The sequence below is a fragment of the Corvus kubaryi genome, unplaced genomic scaffold (assembly GCF_017639235.1).
Source record: "Corvus kubaryi isolate FWS band 111438036 unplaced genomic scaffold, C.kubaryi_AGA036_p1.0 74, whole genome shotgun sequence".
NCBI classification, from domain to species: Eukaryota; Metazoa; Chordata; class Aves; order Passeriformes; family Corvidae; genus Corvus; species Corvus kubaryi.
Genome location: NW_024582061.1, coordinates 10,004,456 through 10,021,783, shown reverse-complemented (window position 1 = coordinate 10,021,783; position 17,328 = coordinate 10,004,456). Strand labels below are relative to the sequence as shown.

The 17,328-nt window shown below is 45.0% G+C and overlaps 1 protein-coding gene across 5 annotated transcripts in view; it reads right to left on the bottom strand.

Moving 5' to 3' along the window:
• Nucleotides 1-674: 674 nt before the first annotated feature.
• Nucleotides 675-17,328, bottom strand: part of SINHCAF (SIN3-HDAC complex associated factor) — an 18,587-nt gene continuing 1,933 nt past the window's right edge. The window contains exons 1-8 of one of the 5 annotated variants that reach the window (XM_042050995.1): nucleotides 15,729-15,823; nucleotides 11,226-11,331; nucleotides 10,886-10,945; nucleotides 8,464-8,611; nucleotides 6,707-6,806; nucleotides 5,641-5,767; nucleotides 4,104-4,254; nucleotides 675-3,213 (exon numbers count right to left, since the gene is read on the bottom strand). In XM_042050995.1, the coding sequence (XP_041906929.1) occupies nucleotides 3,051-3,213; nucleotides 4,104-4,254; nucleotides 5,641-5,767; nucleotides 6,707-6,806; nucleotides 8,464-8,611; nucleotides 10,886-10,945; nucleotides 11,226-11,331; nucleotides 15,729-15,752 (879 nt within the window). In that variant the 5' untranslated portion in view covers nucleotides 15,753-15,823 and the 3' untranslated portion in view covers nucleotides 675-3,050. Of the gene's footprint in view, nucleotides 3,214-4,103; nucleotides 4,255-5,640; nucleotides 5,768-6,706; nucleotides 6,807-8,463; nucleotides 8,612-9,919; nucleotides 9,994-10,885; nucleotides 10,946-11,225; nucleotides 11,332-15,728; nucleotides 15,933-17,328 lie in introns of those variants that run through there. The other 4 variants (XM_042050998.1, XM_042050997.1, XM_042050999.1 and 1 more) reach the window with 4 other exon arrangements.

The following is a 17,328-nucleotide window of genomic DNA, read 5'->3' as shown; positions in this document are numbered from 1 at the left end:
TTGTAAGAAAACAGCCAGTACATTAGCAGGAATAAATCAGCATCTCCACTGAAGTCCAAAACAGCCTCTTGCAACAAGCCATCATGCTTAAGGTTGCAATGTTTTCCCCATTATCTTCTAAACTCAGTTACCCAGTGACAGCTCCTACCAGAGACCTTGCTCCCACCAGTCTGCTGGAATTTATCCAGCTGACCGTGCCTGCCGTGGGAAGCAACGTGCCAGGCTCCAGCTTCAACAGAGGAGCACGAGTCTCTTCTACCAACTCCACTGGATCTGGAATGGGATGTTTCCAAATGCTGTCAGCACCAACCCATCAGTGCTGTTACTTCAGCTGGCCTTTGATGAATGCTGGTGAACTACAGGGAGAGAGCAAGCTCCCTGGGAACCCAGAATGCCAGCACCACATTCCCAGCAAAGGAATTCCTGACACACATGAAGTGCCAGGGGAAAGCTCTGTTATTCCGCCCTGAGACAGCTGTCTGTCATAATAAACACCACCTCCTTCCCTTGCTCTGCTCTTCTTTCCAAATTAAACAGGAAGGGAATTACTCCACTCCTCCCCTCAAAAGAAGGCTTGGTCTTGTTCAAATAGAAACATGGGTTCCCTAGGCTGGGTGCAACACCAAATCTAATTAACAGAAGAACAGAGCTGAAATAAACACAGGAGAAGTTGCTTATTTTCTAAATAAGTCTAAATTTATTCATTACCCTAGTAAAAAAAAAAGTTTGGATTACAAGTGTCTGAACAGTATAAAAGTACAAAACAGGTTCCATAGATTTCTAATACATTAATACAAAGTGCATGACTACTCATTTTGCATTACTACTGGGAATGGAAGAGGTGGGAGGGAGTAGGGGAAGCAGTTGGCGGTTGAAATCTAGCAATAAATAAATAAATACAGAAGAGATGATCCGTATCAGAGCACATCCTACCACCAACACTGCAGCCTTCTTAGGTGTACAGAATTACTGATGCTGAAAACACAAATTCACATGAAATAGGTGTCTGCAAAAACAGTGAGGACTCTTGCTCAAGCCCTTATTAGACATGACCAACCTAGTTGTGCCTTTATACAATCAAGTATCCATTATATCTATGGCTGGACTCAATGGGCTTAGGTATTTTTCAACCTGAATGATTCTATGTGGTTGAGAATAAAAGCAAGGTAAGCAGCTTTGTCCTCCCTTAAGAACCTCAGAGTTTAGGAAAAGCAAAATGAGTCCAAGGAAAGCTCTAAACTGTAAGGCTGTGATAAGTCAAAGCCCTGTTTCCCCTGATTTTCTTTCTCTCCAGAGGTTGGCTGACCCAACAGGAGAGGAAAAAAGAAAGAAAAAAAAAAGCTTTGAGGGTAGAGGCTCCTCTTAAAACCTGCATATCTTTCCCTATCTATATTTTCATTTGCTAAGTATTCCCATTTCAGGAACCAAGACTACATGGAAATCCAGTCCTAAACCCTACCCACCACAGTATTATGCCAATGACTCTCACAAAAAAAGGAAAGCTTAGAATCATAAAATATGCTGAGTTGAAGGGACCCATCAGGATCCACTCCAGCTCCTGGCCCTACACAGAACACCCCAAGAATCACACCATGTAGCAATCCATTGTAGGATATCCCAAAAGAGTAATAGTAAAAAAAAAAAATTTCCCTCCCCCTAAAACCAGGAAAAAACCAGCCAAACAAAAAGCAGAATTCCCAACTCACACAAGTTAAACCTTCATAAAACGAACGTGCAGCAACTTGGAGCTAAAACTGCAGCACAATCTTCCAGGAAGCTGCTTCCACCCTACAGGCAAAGCAGAGTTTGAAGGAGTGTCACAATGATTTGCACATGAGCTTGTCTGGGAATCTGTGTAGAAAGTATTATCTTTTGATCGCGTATGCAAACAGAGCTGCCTTGATTCAGCACAGCACCATTCTTAGCAGAACTTTTCAGATTCACTATTCACAAAAGCGTTGATCTGGCAGTTGCTTAAACAAACAAACAGAAAAAAAACCCAACAAAACCCAAACACAGAGAAGCACTGCAGGGGAAGGGTTTCAAAACAGTTATTGTGAATCCAGACCCCAGGCTGCAAACAGATTATGTCCCTGGACCAGAGCCTGATTTGCTTAGCAAGGGGTTTGGTTCTTTGTCAGGTCCAAAACCAGGAGGAGTCTTGTTTGTGGTCACATTTCAGCTGCACTGGGCCAACAGAGAACAGTTACTCAGTTTTGGCTGTCATCTACACCTGACTTGGGCATCAATGTGTTTCTTGGTCCATCTCTAACCACCAGGGGTTACTACACTAGGCCCAAAGTGCTTGCTGCTGCCTTAAAACAAAGTAACCTCCCATTTTGCTATGGTCAGTTCTTAGGTAAATCTTGCTCCTTAGCTGAGATGGAGAGCTCTCCCACCCCTTTCTCAAGAGCACTTTTATGCTGGACGCCTTCTCAGATAGCTACCACTTGTAGTAGAGATGTCTGCAGATTACTAGTCTGTGTCACAAGGAAGGGATGAAATATTTGTCTTTGTTATGTCAGTAGTATAGGGTGAAATCTCCACACCTTTAAAAATATATATTTATATAACTAGAGAGGTGACTTATAACATTTCTATGTATTAGTTCATCTTATTGACTCATACATGTCTAAGAATGAAATATTTTCTTGGGGATTTAGGAAGTTTGCCAACCAACTTTTAAAGAAAAAAAAAAGCCTTACAACCACTGCTTCTTTCAATACAGAAACATGAACTACATATACTTTAATATACAAACCCCATCCTCATATTCACTTGGGAAGTGAGTGTGGGGGAAAATTAGACAACCTCGCAGCAGCATTCAGCTTTGCCAAGTGTAACGTAGCATCTTAAATATTATGTACAGTCTTTCTGAAAGGATACAAACTGGCTTCAGAGTTTGTGGAACTGCAGCTGTAAAACCCAAAACAGTTCTAGGGAATAGTCTTTTGGCAGCATAGCAGGTGTCCAAAGTGAATAGTCACTTTTCTAGTATTTTTCCAGAGAATAGGAGGATCTGTATAACCTTCTGCAGCTATCCAAGGAAGTCACCACTCTTCTTGGGTGGAGATTGCTGGAGATTGGGGTCCTTCTTGTTCTGGCTTTTCAGTGGCAGACTTTTTATTGCTACAACAAGGTTTGAAGAGATGAGTGTCTATGAGGACTTCTCCAAAACGCCCTTTGTAAATGATTCCACAGCAGACCTTTTGCCTGGAAGAAATGGCAGGGAGACAGATACTTTGTCTGTTTAGAATATACAGAGTTCACAAATATGCAAAAAGTAAGTCTGACCCCAGACACTACTTGACTGACCCTCCAGCCCAGAAGAGAGGGGCAAAAAGACTGCTCATAAACAGAAAACAAGTCTGTGTCTAAATTCACAACTGGTCTTTGGGAAAACAAAACAAAACAAAAAACCCAACATAAAAAAGGACAGAGAAAAAACCCAAACATGTCTATACAAAGCCAAGTCTCCCCACTTTGCTTCCTAGAGAAGTTTCAGACACACAATCATCTGGGCTGAACTAACCTTGGCTACAATGCACTTGCAAACATTATTTGAGAGGAGGCAGCAAAGTCACAACAATTGCAATTGAGCAATTAGCTAAACAAGGGATTACTGTGTCACAACAAGCAATAAAAGATAACAAGCTCGTCAGCTCCCAGAAAACCTTGTGGTTTTCCTCCCACTCCAGAATTTTATTTTTTTTTCCAAATGACTACCATAACAGGTCAACCAAATCAAATGCTATGTTTTGCTGGCACGCTGAGAGCACTCTTGTATGTGGCAACACATCGTATCTACAGGGCATCGTTTTAAGAAAAGATAACGGCAGACTAGCATATTACCTGCTACTCCCAAAACCAGCAAAAATACTTCCCAGCAACTGTTTTAGTGTTTAGGGAACTGAAGGGAGATAGGAGAAAATGTCCTAAATACATGGCATTTCTTTCCAAACATGGACAGACAGGTGTTGTATAATGCCCCGTGACTTAAATTATATCCTTAAACCAAATAAAGATGAAGAGGGAGAATCAAGCAGCACGTATGCAAAGTGAGCTTGCTGCCTGCACAGAGGGCACATTCTGTTGCTTTTTACCTTTTCCAGTATGTGAGATCTAGGAAGGAGAACACTGGTGTTCTGCTGGCCCCAGCGCTCATCTCTGTGTCGGAGCCATCATCCGACTGGTTACTGTAACAGGGAGACTGAGCTGGGGAGGCACTCGAAGTGGTGCTGTGGGCATCAGAATCTGCAGGGCAAAGAAGAAATGCAAGAATCCAGACATGAATCCAACGACTTACCCTCCCCCCTGATTTGTGGATTGGGAACAGAGACACTTGTTTTTTAATTAGCAAGAAAAACCTAACAACAACAACCCATTTATTTCACTTGCTCCTGCCTGTTTCAATAGAGAGTGGCAGGATTTGTGAAACAGACTTCAGAACTGGAGGGGGTCCTTGTACATGAGGGATTGGAAAGAGGTTCAGGATCAGGCTTCAGCTTCTGGCTCTCAAACATAGCCCACACAGGCCATGCTCCAAAATTACTGGGAGATCCCTCAAGACAATGGGGGTCTATGCTCCAGACTTTCTCTCTCACTGTTCATTTCCTCTCTCGCCCTTCCAGGTCAAGTCCTGCAAAGCTCTTCCCACTTGTGCACTTTACATATATATATATATATAAAAATATATATATATATAAATATATATTTTTTCTCATTATGTGTTAGGTAGTATTGAGCTTTTGCTGGATCAAGGCTAGGAACTACAGACTCAGTGCAGACACACACACCTTAACAGTGACTACTCTCCTACCTTTCAGCTGCCACCTCTAGCAGCTACAGTAACACAATTAGATTAACTGGAGTGCCTTGAATGAGGAGATAAAAGCTCCTCGGGTCAGGGCTTTTACTGATTCTTAGGAGACTTTTCCTTCTGACTAGGTAGGATAATTGAAAGAGAGACAGAGAGAGAGACCCCAAGTCACCAACAGTTAAGAAGCTGGAAGGTTTGCTTTAGAAGAAAAGCCTTAAGTACTGACATATATTTAGAGCATAACTGGCAGATGGTTTTGTTGGAAAGCTCTGAATCCAAGTCTATTTGGAGAGTCCATGTACTAGTGCAAAGTAATCAGAGACTGGCAGAGGAAGGTAGAAGGAAACGTAGGAATTTAAAGGGCGGGTAAATCTAGGTTAAAAAACACGTATGGGAGAAAAAGATTGTAAAGTTTCTTGGGAAAAGAGAGCTGAAAATGGCCATAGCACATTACTGAAAGCAGGGAGAAGCCTCTTCCAACTTCAGTTTCAGTGAGATCTTTGCTGAAGACATTCTTTCTAGGGATATGTCATTTAAGTGTGGGACATAAGCTACAACTGCCTGCACTTTCAAGCCAGACTCCCCACACCCCCTTGCCACTTCCCCACCTCTGCCTTGCAGCCCACCCTGCACACAAGCTCTTCCTTCTCATTCCACCCCGTCCCTGAGCTCTCAGAGGATGAGGGGCTGTAAAAACAGGGAGAGCCCAAATGTGTGAGTGCACAGCTAAATCAAGAGGGTGATTCAGCTTGGCCCTTTAACAGTGAGCTGTGCTAGGGGAGGCTGAAGTTTATCGCCAAAATCTCTTTGGATCCACTTACTGTGCCGCTTGAATTCCTTTTGCAGTTTGCTGATTTGATTGCTCTTTATTCTGCTTCCAGACAGAGTTTTCATTTTCTTTGGTTTCAATGTTGTTTTAAGGCTGGGTCCAGCCCTGGCATCTACCACCTAGAACACAGAAAATGCATGTCTGATACTTGTGCATTGCACCCAGGTACTGCCCCATTCGATACAGAGGTACTGACTTAGCTCAAGGTGTTCAAAACAGTCCAAGGCAGTTCTGTGCACTGACACTCTTATGTTTCATTTAAATCTGTCAAAATCTCAGCCTCTGTAAGAGGCTGAGTCTGCAGGAAAACACAGCAAACTAGTTTAAAAAGTACATTTGGTTCAACTTTTGCCAACTTCCCTTTTTTGACATATTCAGTTTAGAAACAAATAATTGTTTAAGGTAATACAGGTCCAGTTAAGAGTGTCTGCCAAGCATTTACACCCTGGAGTTTTTTGGAGGTTTTTCTTTAATCATAAATTTAACTTCTGAGTAAAGCTAGTGGTAGCAATATCCATAGTTCTGGCTGCCATTACTATATCAAGGCATCCTGGATAAAGATTATTACACACACAAGGAATCCTGATCATCTTCCCAGCCCTAGGCCCGAATTGAATTAGATGTATCAAAACAGAATATACGAGTGAAAATAGCTGCAAGATATTAGTCATTGTAATTATCTGATTAAATGAGATTGATTTATGTGTTGCCTGAGCAAGTCACCTTGCTTGGAAAAAAAAAAAAAGCAACCAATTTTGGATAAAGGCCAAAGTTAAAATGTTTTGAGTGTCATGAGAGACTTTTGGACAAAGTTATGAGCTTGTGAGAACAAGGCATAACAAGGGAAGTCAGTCTGTGACTGCATCTCAGGCTTGCATAATTACCATTTGCACATAAGCAGGTAGGAGCCACATAGCAGGAAATACTCCAGGAAGGATTTAGAGATGCTGAGGGTGGGAAGAGAGAGTGTGGGTGAAAGAGCAAACGCCAAACCCATGCCAGCACCTCCCCGCTCTAGAAAGAGTTAGTTTGGGGTGGAAGAGAAATAAATTACTAACGTGATTCCAGTTTTTTTTGGATCCTGCTGGTAATTTTTTCCATCTTTTCACCAAAAGAACACAGGCATTGCAAATATCTCCTGAGCGAGCCTCATGAAGCCTGGTAAAAACAGAAGCAAAGATCACTTAATAAAATAATAAAAGCCCAGCCCCACTTGGTAACAGCAAGTATAAAAAATTGATGAGTAAGAAGGGTTCTGAAATTCTGGTTTTCTGGCATTACAATTCATCTGGGATGTTCAAACTGCACCATTTAAAAAACAGGTCTCACTTTCAGAAAGCACTCTTCCACACAGAAATAAAAGGTGTCACAATCTGCCTCTGTTCTCACCCTCCTGCCTTCCCAGACAGGCACTGAAAACAACAGTCCCATCACCTGCAGGTTTTGGAATTCTTTCCCCCAAAACCAAGACACAATTGCAGTGGATTGGTTAGTTTGGAGCAGGAGGAATAATCATGTTATTCAAACATACACTTGGGAACAAACATCAAAAGCTTACTCAGGTCTTAACTTTCTCACAGAGCTTCAAGGATGAGTAACAAACACCACCTAAAACACTCCCACATGAGCACAGGATAAGGTTTCAGAAACAGCAAGTCACTGGAATGACAGCAATACTTGCTCCCTCTAACAAGCTTTCTTCAGGAACTGTCTCTACTGCTAATCCCTGCTAAAAAAAGTATAGGAGGGAAACACTGCAGGTTTTTTCAGCTATTTAAATAGGAAGACTCTGGATCATTTATAGATGAATGAGGCAGGCTCAGATAACCATTATTTGCTCAATGTTCAGTCTGCATTTTTACCTTGGCAAACATATTTCAGATAGCACAACAACAGTGGCCCTGGTAAACTGCAAGCTGCTTTACTGCAGTTAAAAAAAACAACCACCAGAAAAAAGCAATGGATCTGCATCCAGCCTTTGACTGCCAAGGACAGTAGTCAAGAAATATGATAAGGAAAACCGTCACCGCCAGACTTGTGTACAAAAATCCAAGGTGAACACAAAGCACGATGAAGTTCACTACATGAGTGTTTCTAGAAAAAGTGGGGAAAAGGGAAATACTTATACAAAAATTTCAAAGCTCTTCAGAAGTATCCAAAAACTGAAAGGTCACAGTAACTGGTACAAGAAATCTCTAGTATTTATACTTTTATTTACCAATGCTTTCAAGTAACATTTCCTAACTGGAAAGCTAATCACTTTGCATCAGAATGGGTTTCCAGTGAGAAGTTTTAATAACACATTGCTATGTCCTGTTTGAACAAAGACACCAATATTCATAACAGGGTACTCTGCATACACCCTGCTGAAACTGCTAAATATTTACTCATCGAGTTTTATCTAACATTCTTGAATCTTCAGAGCCACAGAAAGTCCCATGGATCTGTAGAGTTCATTATTTTGTGTAGGTATTTACACCTCTATGGAACCAGCAAAAAATGCACAGTCTGAGAGAAGTCTAAAATCGCTGCATGTGCTGTGAGGTGGGAGAGACATGAGCCTGATCCTTTGATATTAGGAATTAACAGCTCTCCACTGGCAGTGACAGCAGATTGAAAATCAAACACTACCATACACAGCAGCAGAGAATCCAGCCCCTCCTGCTCTGCCCAGGAAAGCTGTGAGGAAGCTGAAGGCAGCCTTTCCCCACAACTCCCCTCTGCTAACCTAATCTTTCAGAGCAAGAAGGACAGTACATCAGGTTTGCAGCTTAGAGATCAATGCCAGAACTGCTGACTGAGGCAAGAATCTTACCCAAAACAGTTCTGGAAATCCTTTTCATAACGTTTGCTGTCAGTGAAACGAGAACTGGAAGACTTAGCTCTGCAAATACAGCAGCCCTCTATACTCCGGTACATCTTCGGTTTGTGAAAGCCAAACATCTTTTCCTCCCAGCTGTAGCCTGTGAAAACAAACAGAAACTGGTGTTAATTATCACTGTTAGATAATTAAAGAAAAAACCTGCTAGATTAGGGCAGAGTGTTTTTATGCCATGTTGCCTCAGAAGCACAGATACACCTAGAATGCAGTTGTTAAAAAAATTATGTAATTAACAGCTGGAATATTAAGCAATACCCAGCAGAACCCATAACAAGCTCATTTACTGCACAAATCTACTCTAAGGGCACATCTACAACAGCACAATGCAGATGTGTGAATGCAGCTGACCTGGCCAATGAAAGCCCTGTGCATGTGGCAGGACAGGCTGCAGGACAGGCCAGGTGAACCTGCCCAAGCCCCTGGATAATGAGTTGGCACCTGAACTCCAGGTCACTGAACTACCTCATCATCACCACCACCACAGGTGCTGGTTGGAAACACCCCTGGCAAACTTTGCTGAGAGTGAGTAGGAGTCATTTTAAATGAGCTGCAGTCATACCCCTAGGCTGTAGGGCAGACATACCTGAAAAGCTGCTCTAAAAACAGCAGGGTGGAGTCCCACCCAGCCCTCAGTGGCCGTCTGCCCTGCAGGACCCGGGAGCACTTCTCTGTTCTCAGGGCCTGGGTGAGCATCCCAGCTCCATGTCAGCACATGCTCTGTTTTCACCCTCCTGCCTTCCCCACCCTGCCTTCCATGGGAAGGAAACCTAGCAAGGAAAGAAAGGGCCAGGGAGCAGGACCCTGGGGCGCACCTCAGCATGTACCTACCACACATCCCCTGCCAATAAGGCTGGAACTCTGGTTACAGGGAAGTTGCTGCTTTGTAACAGCTCTGCAAACTCAGCACTAGCCCAGAAAGCCAAGAATGCCCTCCTGCTCTCAGAGATCTGCCTATTCTCTTCAGTACACCAAGGCTGGGATTTGCTATCAGAGCAGGTATCATACAGCGGAGCCATTTTCCAGGCAGAAACTTTTCAAGTTAGTTACTGCAGTCAGCATGCTCACCCCCCACCCAACCAGCTCTCCCCTAAGTTAGTTGTTCCCCAGTGCCAACTCCTGTTGGGCACAGTCTGACATGGCATGAGATGCTGTCAGAGCAAACAGGGTTCCCACAGCGCTTCAAAAACCCAAACCAACAACTGAGCAAAGCTGGTGCTCTCCTGGCGCTGGGCCTGGACACACAGCAAGTCCTCACAGGCCACACAGCATCTGTCTGATAACACGGGCAGGGACTGCTCCAAGCTGTTCTCTTTTGAACAGACCCTGGTTGCAAGGTTTGCCTCAAGCACCTGCTGCAAGGAGCAAGCCACCTCTGCTGCTCACCACGTACCAAGTGCTCAGAGAGGGGACAGGCCTCTGGCTGCAGGAAGCTCCAGGAGAATAGGTTCTCACTACTAAGAACTTCTGCTTAAAAAAAAATTAAAATTACATGGAGTCACGCAAATTACACAACATTTCCCTCTCTTTCCTTAACAAAGGCCAAGCTATTGAATTCTTTAAGAAGTTAACAAAAAACTACTGAATGACCTGGCAGCTCAGGCAGGACTTTCAGGAGAGGAGCAACTCCATCGCTTGTGGAATAAGCGTGGTGAGAAGGAACTCTCAGTCACTTCTCAGTCTCAGGTACTGCCAAGTCCCAGTAACCCAACTCAGGTTACTGGTTAATGTATGTGGCATAGGCACCTGCCCCCAGATCTTCCTTGCAGGAAGGCAAGGGCTGTAATCCTTTTACCCTCCAGTGGGACAGAGAAAAATAATCTGAAATCTTCCGTCTGCACTGCCAGGACTTGCCACATCATTATGGCAATAAAATATTTTGAAAGGCAGATTCAGGTGAGGTGAGAAACATGCTTCCACAAAACGACAATACCCAGTGCCACGCTCACCTGACTGAAAGGGAGATGGTGTGCAACGGGAAGAGACTCCGTGCATTTCTGTGGGACCACAGCAAAAGCTAGGGAACCACCCAAGCCTAGCCACAGTCCCACACAGAGGTAAAAATACAGCCCCCCACCCCAGAGGAGAAGATTAAGAATACAGCAGCACTGCAAAAAAAAACATGCAGCTTCCCAGGCTCCCGAGAACAAGAAAGAGTAAAAATTGCATCCAATATTGTTGGCTAATACTCTTACACAAAATCCATTAAGGAACCTGTTTCCAGCTGAAAGTGTACATGTTTACATTTCAGTCTGGCATATACAAGACCACTTGGTGCTCACTGAGGTTGTGGCTCTTTGCAATTACTACTGCACCAACATTTAGAAAGACTCAACTCTCCATTAAAGCTTGTCTTCACCTTGTAGAGTCTGTTGATGGCAAGGGACTTGCTCAAGCTGAATGCCAAGATCCTCCAGGCCTAGGAGAGAGATGGAGAGGGTAAGTCTTTCCTTCCCTCCTGTCCCAGCTCACGCTGTCTTCCACAGGCTCGGAGTGCTGAATTCCTTTCTTCACATTTGCAGCACAAGGAGCTCACCTAGAGCTACGTTCTCCCAAGGTTAACTTGTGCAAATATCCAGCAAAATGACCCCAAATGCTGTCAGGCTTCTTAGGAGATAACTGCTCCCTGTATTAGTACAGCATTGGCCTCGAGGCCAGGAGCAGATCTAGTAAGTAAAAGTAGGTATCCAAGTAGTGACCTGCTGAAAGGGCTCCTTGAGGGATGGTCGGACTCAGAACTTCTCTCAGCCTCTGCTGGATGCGTAGCAAACGAACGCACAGCCAAATCAGGTCAATATTCCTGACCTGTCAAGAAAATAAACAGCAGAGTGTCTAGGCAAACACTTGGAGTGTTTTGTTTCTAAGCATCTGATGTGCTTCTTCAAGAGACACTCTTGAGAATGCTGCTCAACAAGCCTCTGGAGATCTAACAGCAGGCTCACTTGGGAATTTTCAGCTTCCAAACAGCAATTTTAGATGTTGTTTGACTACTTCAATGTTAAATCCGTGGTCTGGTACTTTTCTTTAGAAAGTCAAAGACTAATTGCAGACACAAGGTTCATCAGTGCTGCCAAACTTAAGCAACAAGAACATCTCAACTACTACATGGCAAGAAACAACTATCAACAATGTCGTTTACTTCCTAGCCCAGTCTATTCCAGCAATCCAGACAGTGATAAGATGATCTCTGTCACCAGCTGGTATTTACACCACAGCAGAATAAGACGCATGTTTTACAATCAGTGTTCTGGCAAAGACTGGAAAACACATATATTCTGAAAATATTTTGGTTTGCATCATTGCTGCCATTGTCACAGGAGCAGCCTTTCAACACCATCCTTCAATAGAAGGGAAACTAGTGCCATCTGTTTCCCACTTGATGAATGGTCAGCAACGGTATTACCACAGATCATGCCTGAATGGGGAAGAGCTAGTAGCAAAACCACAAGTTAAACAGATTTCTCTGACAACTGCATCCAAGTGCAGTTATAAATGGAAGGCGTCAGTCCAGTCACACATTTAATCCTAAACAGTTGCCATTTGACCATTATACACTAAATATTCTGTCAGCTGGAGAGCTTAATAGCTAATATGGACTTAGAAGTAAATATGACTATGCCCTTTAAAAGGTTTAACTTGAAAGCTTTGCAATTCAGATCTCAAATTAGAGCCAGGGATTTAGGCTGCTGGCTACCCTAACACCTGAGTCTTAGCTGTGGAACTTTAACCATGTGAAACTCGGGACAGATAAAAGAGATGGCAAGTAGAAACTAAGCAACTTGACTAGAAGTTAAAAAGCATTACACAACATAATTCTGCCAAATCTAAGCATGTTATTAATGCTATTTAACTTTGTTATTATTTGCTAAATTTAAGCATGTTATTAAAATATATCAGCAGTTGCACAGAAGTGAAAGGGACAGGTCCCCAAAAAAGAATCAGAAATCTTTGCAGAGCGTTATCTGTCATTCTGCAGAAATAGAGATTTATACACACTAGCTGGAAAGCAGTATTTCCCTCCCCAAGCCAGGGAAAAAGTGATTCTCCTCCTCCCTGGTGTTCCTCTCAACAGCTTCTCCCTGCAGAAGCTGCTATTCCCTCAAGTTCTGCTTTACACCACTGCTTTAGCAACTGAAATGGACTCAGAAAAGTCTCCAGGAAAATGCTCTCTCCATTCTCCTGCTGTCTCACTTTTGAAAAAGCAGCATCAAAAATAGAAACTTGTCTTGCAAAAGAGAACAGTAAAGTCATGAAGAGTCAGGAAGAAAAAAGTAGGTGGTAAAGAAAAAAAAAATCCCCACACCCTGCTTATTACCTTTGTGAAGGGCTGGTACAAAGCAGCATGCATCATACGTGTGTGAAAATGGTTTTATGTTTTTGTTACCTGTCAGGACTAGAATTTGGTGCTCAGTTTTCTTTGCAAAAATTAATTTGATGATCTAAATTAAAAGGAGGCATTGCTTCAGATGCTCATTAAGTTTTCAAGTTAGGGAAGAACTTCTGAACTCTTAGATTTTAAAGTAAGCTAAGCCACTTTCATTTGCTTTTCCAGATTCCTTCTGCATTCTTTCTGATCACCCAAGAATGAAAACCTTTTGTAATAGAAAGGACTGAATTCCTAGAAGACAGGCATGTCTCCCTTTGTAACAAAGTTACCAGGCCCGTGGGAATGAACATGCTCACCTGCTCCTTGCAAAGCTGAAAGAGAAACATTCCCTGGAGTTATGGGAGAGCAGAGGCATGCCAGTCCAAATACTCAGTATCCTCCTCTCCTCCCATCTCCCCACTCTGACCTGGGATCGTTCACCCTTTGTGCAACCCAAAACTGCCAGTACCTTTGTCAGAGAAGAGAACAACGATTTGATTTCCCTTTCCATGTACACAACAGCCTTGGCACAGCCTCCCTGAAGCTGGGCTAGAGAAAAATACCATCTACCCTACATATGTTGATGCAGCCCATTCCTGTCAGTAAAAACCTCACAATTGTCATCCCTACAGCATTTCATTGGAACTAAGAAACACAGTCAAAACTATACAGTTTTTTTTCTTTTAAAGGGAACTAAACAGATGCCTTAATATAGAAGGAACATACGTGCTCTGGCTCTTGCATCTGCAAGAGCATGCACCCAGGCACATGCACACACATGAAAAATGCTCCCAGAGCTGTCTACGGTGCCAGAAGCGGAGTTGCTCGTCTCACAATAAATTCTTGGGCCTGTCCCTCTGCTGAAATAAACTGCAATACCTCTACTGAAAATCAACTGTAGGACAGAGAACTGTAGATCAACAGAGGAACTGATCTGTATCAGAGACTCAACGTAAACATACCTCCCCTGAGTTTACAGGCTGCTGCAAAAAACCCTTGGAAGAGAAGTTAAAATTGGATCCCTCAAAAAAAGAACATTTTAACATGCACAAAGCCAGAATGCTCCAAGGATGTTAAAAGACCAGTCTAACTGGAGTCATCTGAAAATGCAACTTCAGTATCTGCAAAAATATTTTTTTACTGTCATCTTTCCCTATAGTTTAAAACAGACGTTCTAATAACCAACACCCATAACCTTGGAATTGTGCATAGTGTATGCTCTTCTGGTCCCCTATTCCTCAGATTCTCCTTCCACTTTCCTTCCTCTCTCCACCCAAAACAACTTTACTTGGAGAAAAGCTGTATTTGGCCCTTACAGCCCAGGAATATCTGAATGTCACAGCATGCTGTGGAGTTGTCACTTGATGAGCTGAGCAAAACCAGAAAAGGTCAAAACCACATCTTCAGGAATCTTTCCTCTGACAAAATAAGTAACTCACTCTTTTGCTGGTAGATGTCCACAGCCACTTTTGTGTGCTCAGGGCTGAAGTGAAATCTCAGCACAGCAGATGCACCTAGCAGCAACTACTAAGCATGTATCAAAAATCAAATTGGACATTTCTTTCCCATGCTTGAGTCTCCATGGCATCCTGGCTAGGTCACAAGCTGTTCCTAGTTACATCTTCAGAAGCAGCCAAGTCATAAAGAAGCCTGCTCACCTGTTGGATTTTCCCTGGGAAGGAAGTTCCTAACTCATTTAAGCTAGAGAACTGAAAGGCTACGCTACGTGGGTGTTCCTCTGAACTGCCATGTGGTTAGTGCTCCAGAAGGGATAGGCCAAAGCATGAAAACAGTAATCAGTAAGATTTGCATAGGAGGAAAAAAATTTCCAAACCTGTCCCACCTGCAGACATTCCATCTTGAAAGATGACTTCCCCCTGCCTGAAACTCCTATTGCATAACTAACACCACACTCAGACTGAGCATGAGCCCAGCAAGGAAAACTGGGATGTTCTCAACCATGTGCTGGAGTTCAGTCTGTGATGCTTATCTGAGTACAGTCACCACAGCTGTTATGATGCTGTCTGCAACCACCTGCTACTGAAAAAGCATCACAGCCCCTCGAGATCATGAGGCACTGAACAGTTTTGGTTTGTGTTTTTCAGCTGGGTTCTTTTATGTTTGTTTTTAAAGAGGGTAACATACCTGGATGGGGACTTGAACAGAAGGAACAGTAATTATTTGGCAGAATAGCTGAAGTGACTTCATTAAAAAGGATACATTCCATGTCCTTAAGCAGTATTACTGGTCATTTCACTTGGACTTTGGACTGAGCACATTCTACAGAAACGCAAAGGCTTGAGTTGTGAAATGGAGTCTTGCCCAGGTAATTTTCAAATCCCAGCACACCGGCTTCTTCTTTGTGTTAAAAAAAAAAAAAATGCTACAGGGGGTGCAAGGATGAAGCTAATTGTCAAGTAGGACCATGTGGATGTCGTTCATGTCATTATGAAAGAGGTACAAGGCATCAGGTGTTAAGAATCAATGCAAAGCAGAGTTTGGTAACACAGAAAGAGCTGTTCAGTATGAGTAAGACAACAAACCGTCACAGCTGTAACTTTATTTTTAACCTCTGTGAATTTATCAGCTTTTTTAACATCTTCTACAAAGAAGTCAGTGGCATTTTCTTCTTAAAGGAAGACTGAATATGTAGGCAATTAGCTCCTTTTAGAGAATGAATTGAGGAGGAATTTTTCCCAGAGGCTCTGGAACTCAATCCCACCTACTTTCAGTGGGAGCTGGATGTTGCATGCCTGTAGGTGTGTTTGAAAATCCCGACTTGCTACTTGCTGATTCCCTACCACGGACCACAGATCCCACGAAACTAAAAATTCACCTGTGTAACAAAGGAGTTGAACATCCACTGGTGTCAGCAGAAAGGCTTCCAGTTCACTGCCTGACCCTATGGTGCAGAGTTTGTGCAATCTTTTGCACAAAAGCTGTAAACTACACAGTGGATCTGTCTGCGTGCAGAGGGGCGAGAAGGGGATGCGCACACCCTGCACATGGCTGCCAGAAACAGCATCACCTTTGGAAGCAAGCACACAGGAGGAACAGAGTTTGCTGAGGAGCCACCACCCTCACCGATTGCCTCGTCCAAGTACCCACGGCTGCCAGCCTGCCACCTTCCTAAGCGCCACATTAAAACTCAGAGCAAAAAAGAGCATCGCAGGTTGTGCTCAAGCACAGCCATAACTGCAGTGCTGTTACAGTTGCGGGCTCAGTGCAGGACGCTGGGCCTTCTCCTGCCGCTCCCCAGCCACGAGGGGACGGTGGCAGGGCCCGGCCTCCAGCCCAGACACGTGTTCAGGGCACAGCAGCGGGCAGCATCCTGCATCGGCTGCCTGCAGCCTGCATCGGCTGCCTGCACAGCCACAGCGCCGGGGGGGCAGCTCCCAACTTTTTTGCAATTGTAATGTTCATTGAATAATTTAGGTCCGAAGGACGGGCCGTCGGTCGGGGAGACAAGGCTCTTTGTAGGATGAACCGGGGCCGTTCCCGCCAGGAAAGCGCCGCTGGGGGGGCTCCGGGCCAGGCGGGATTCAGCCCTGCTCGCTGTGTGCGGGCACGGCCCGAGTAAACAACAGGTTTGGCAGGTCCTTTTAAATCCCTTCAGCTACACGCATCCCGACAGGGGGGTACGAGAGGAGACGGCAACTTTTATCTCACCGAAGCGAAAGCACAACGGGGAGCAGCAAGACTGCGAGTTTAAAACAAAACAAAAAATTCCCAACCCCAAATAACAGCGCTAAAAAACGCCCGAAAAGGCAGAGCCCCCGGTCGCGCCGCTCCCGCCGGGCACCGGCGTGGCCCCGGGCACGGCCCCGCTGCCCCCGTTAGCGCCGGCGGCTGGAGCGGCGGCCGGGGCCGGGCGGGCGGCGGCGCCGGGAACAAAGACCCCCCCGGGGCACACGACCTACTTTCTCGGGCGGCCCCGCCGGTCAGGTGGAGCGGCGGGAGCGCACACGCGGGTGGCCGCAGCCCCCCCGCCCTGCACGGGGCTGCCAAGCGCTCAACTCGCCGAAAGACGAGTAAAATTAAAAATAAATTAGAAGAGCACAGGAAGGGGAAGACGGCGCGCTAGGGAGGAAAGCCCCGAGCGCAGAGGTGGGCGCTGCGAGGCGGCCCCCGCGCAGCAAACGCCGCCCCACCACGCGGTCGCGGAGCAGCCGCCCCATCCGGCGCGGGGGGAGCGGCGGGAAGCGGCGATGGAGCCGCGACCGCACCGCGGAGCGCTCGGACCCCCGTCCCAGCGCGGTGACGGCCGTGCCCCGCCGCCCCCCCGTCCTTCCCCCCCCTCGCTCCGCGCCGGTTCCTCATGGCTCGGCCCTGACGTAATTCAAACATGGCAACAGTTTCACTTCAAAGGGCCGCCGCAGACCTCCCGGCAACGCGGGCACGCCGCGGCGGGGGCGACGCGGACCCCCGGACCCCGG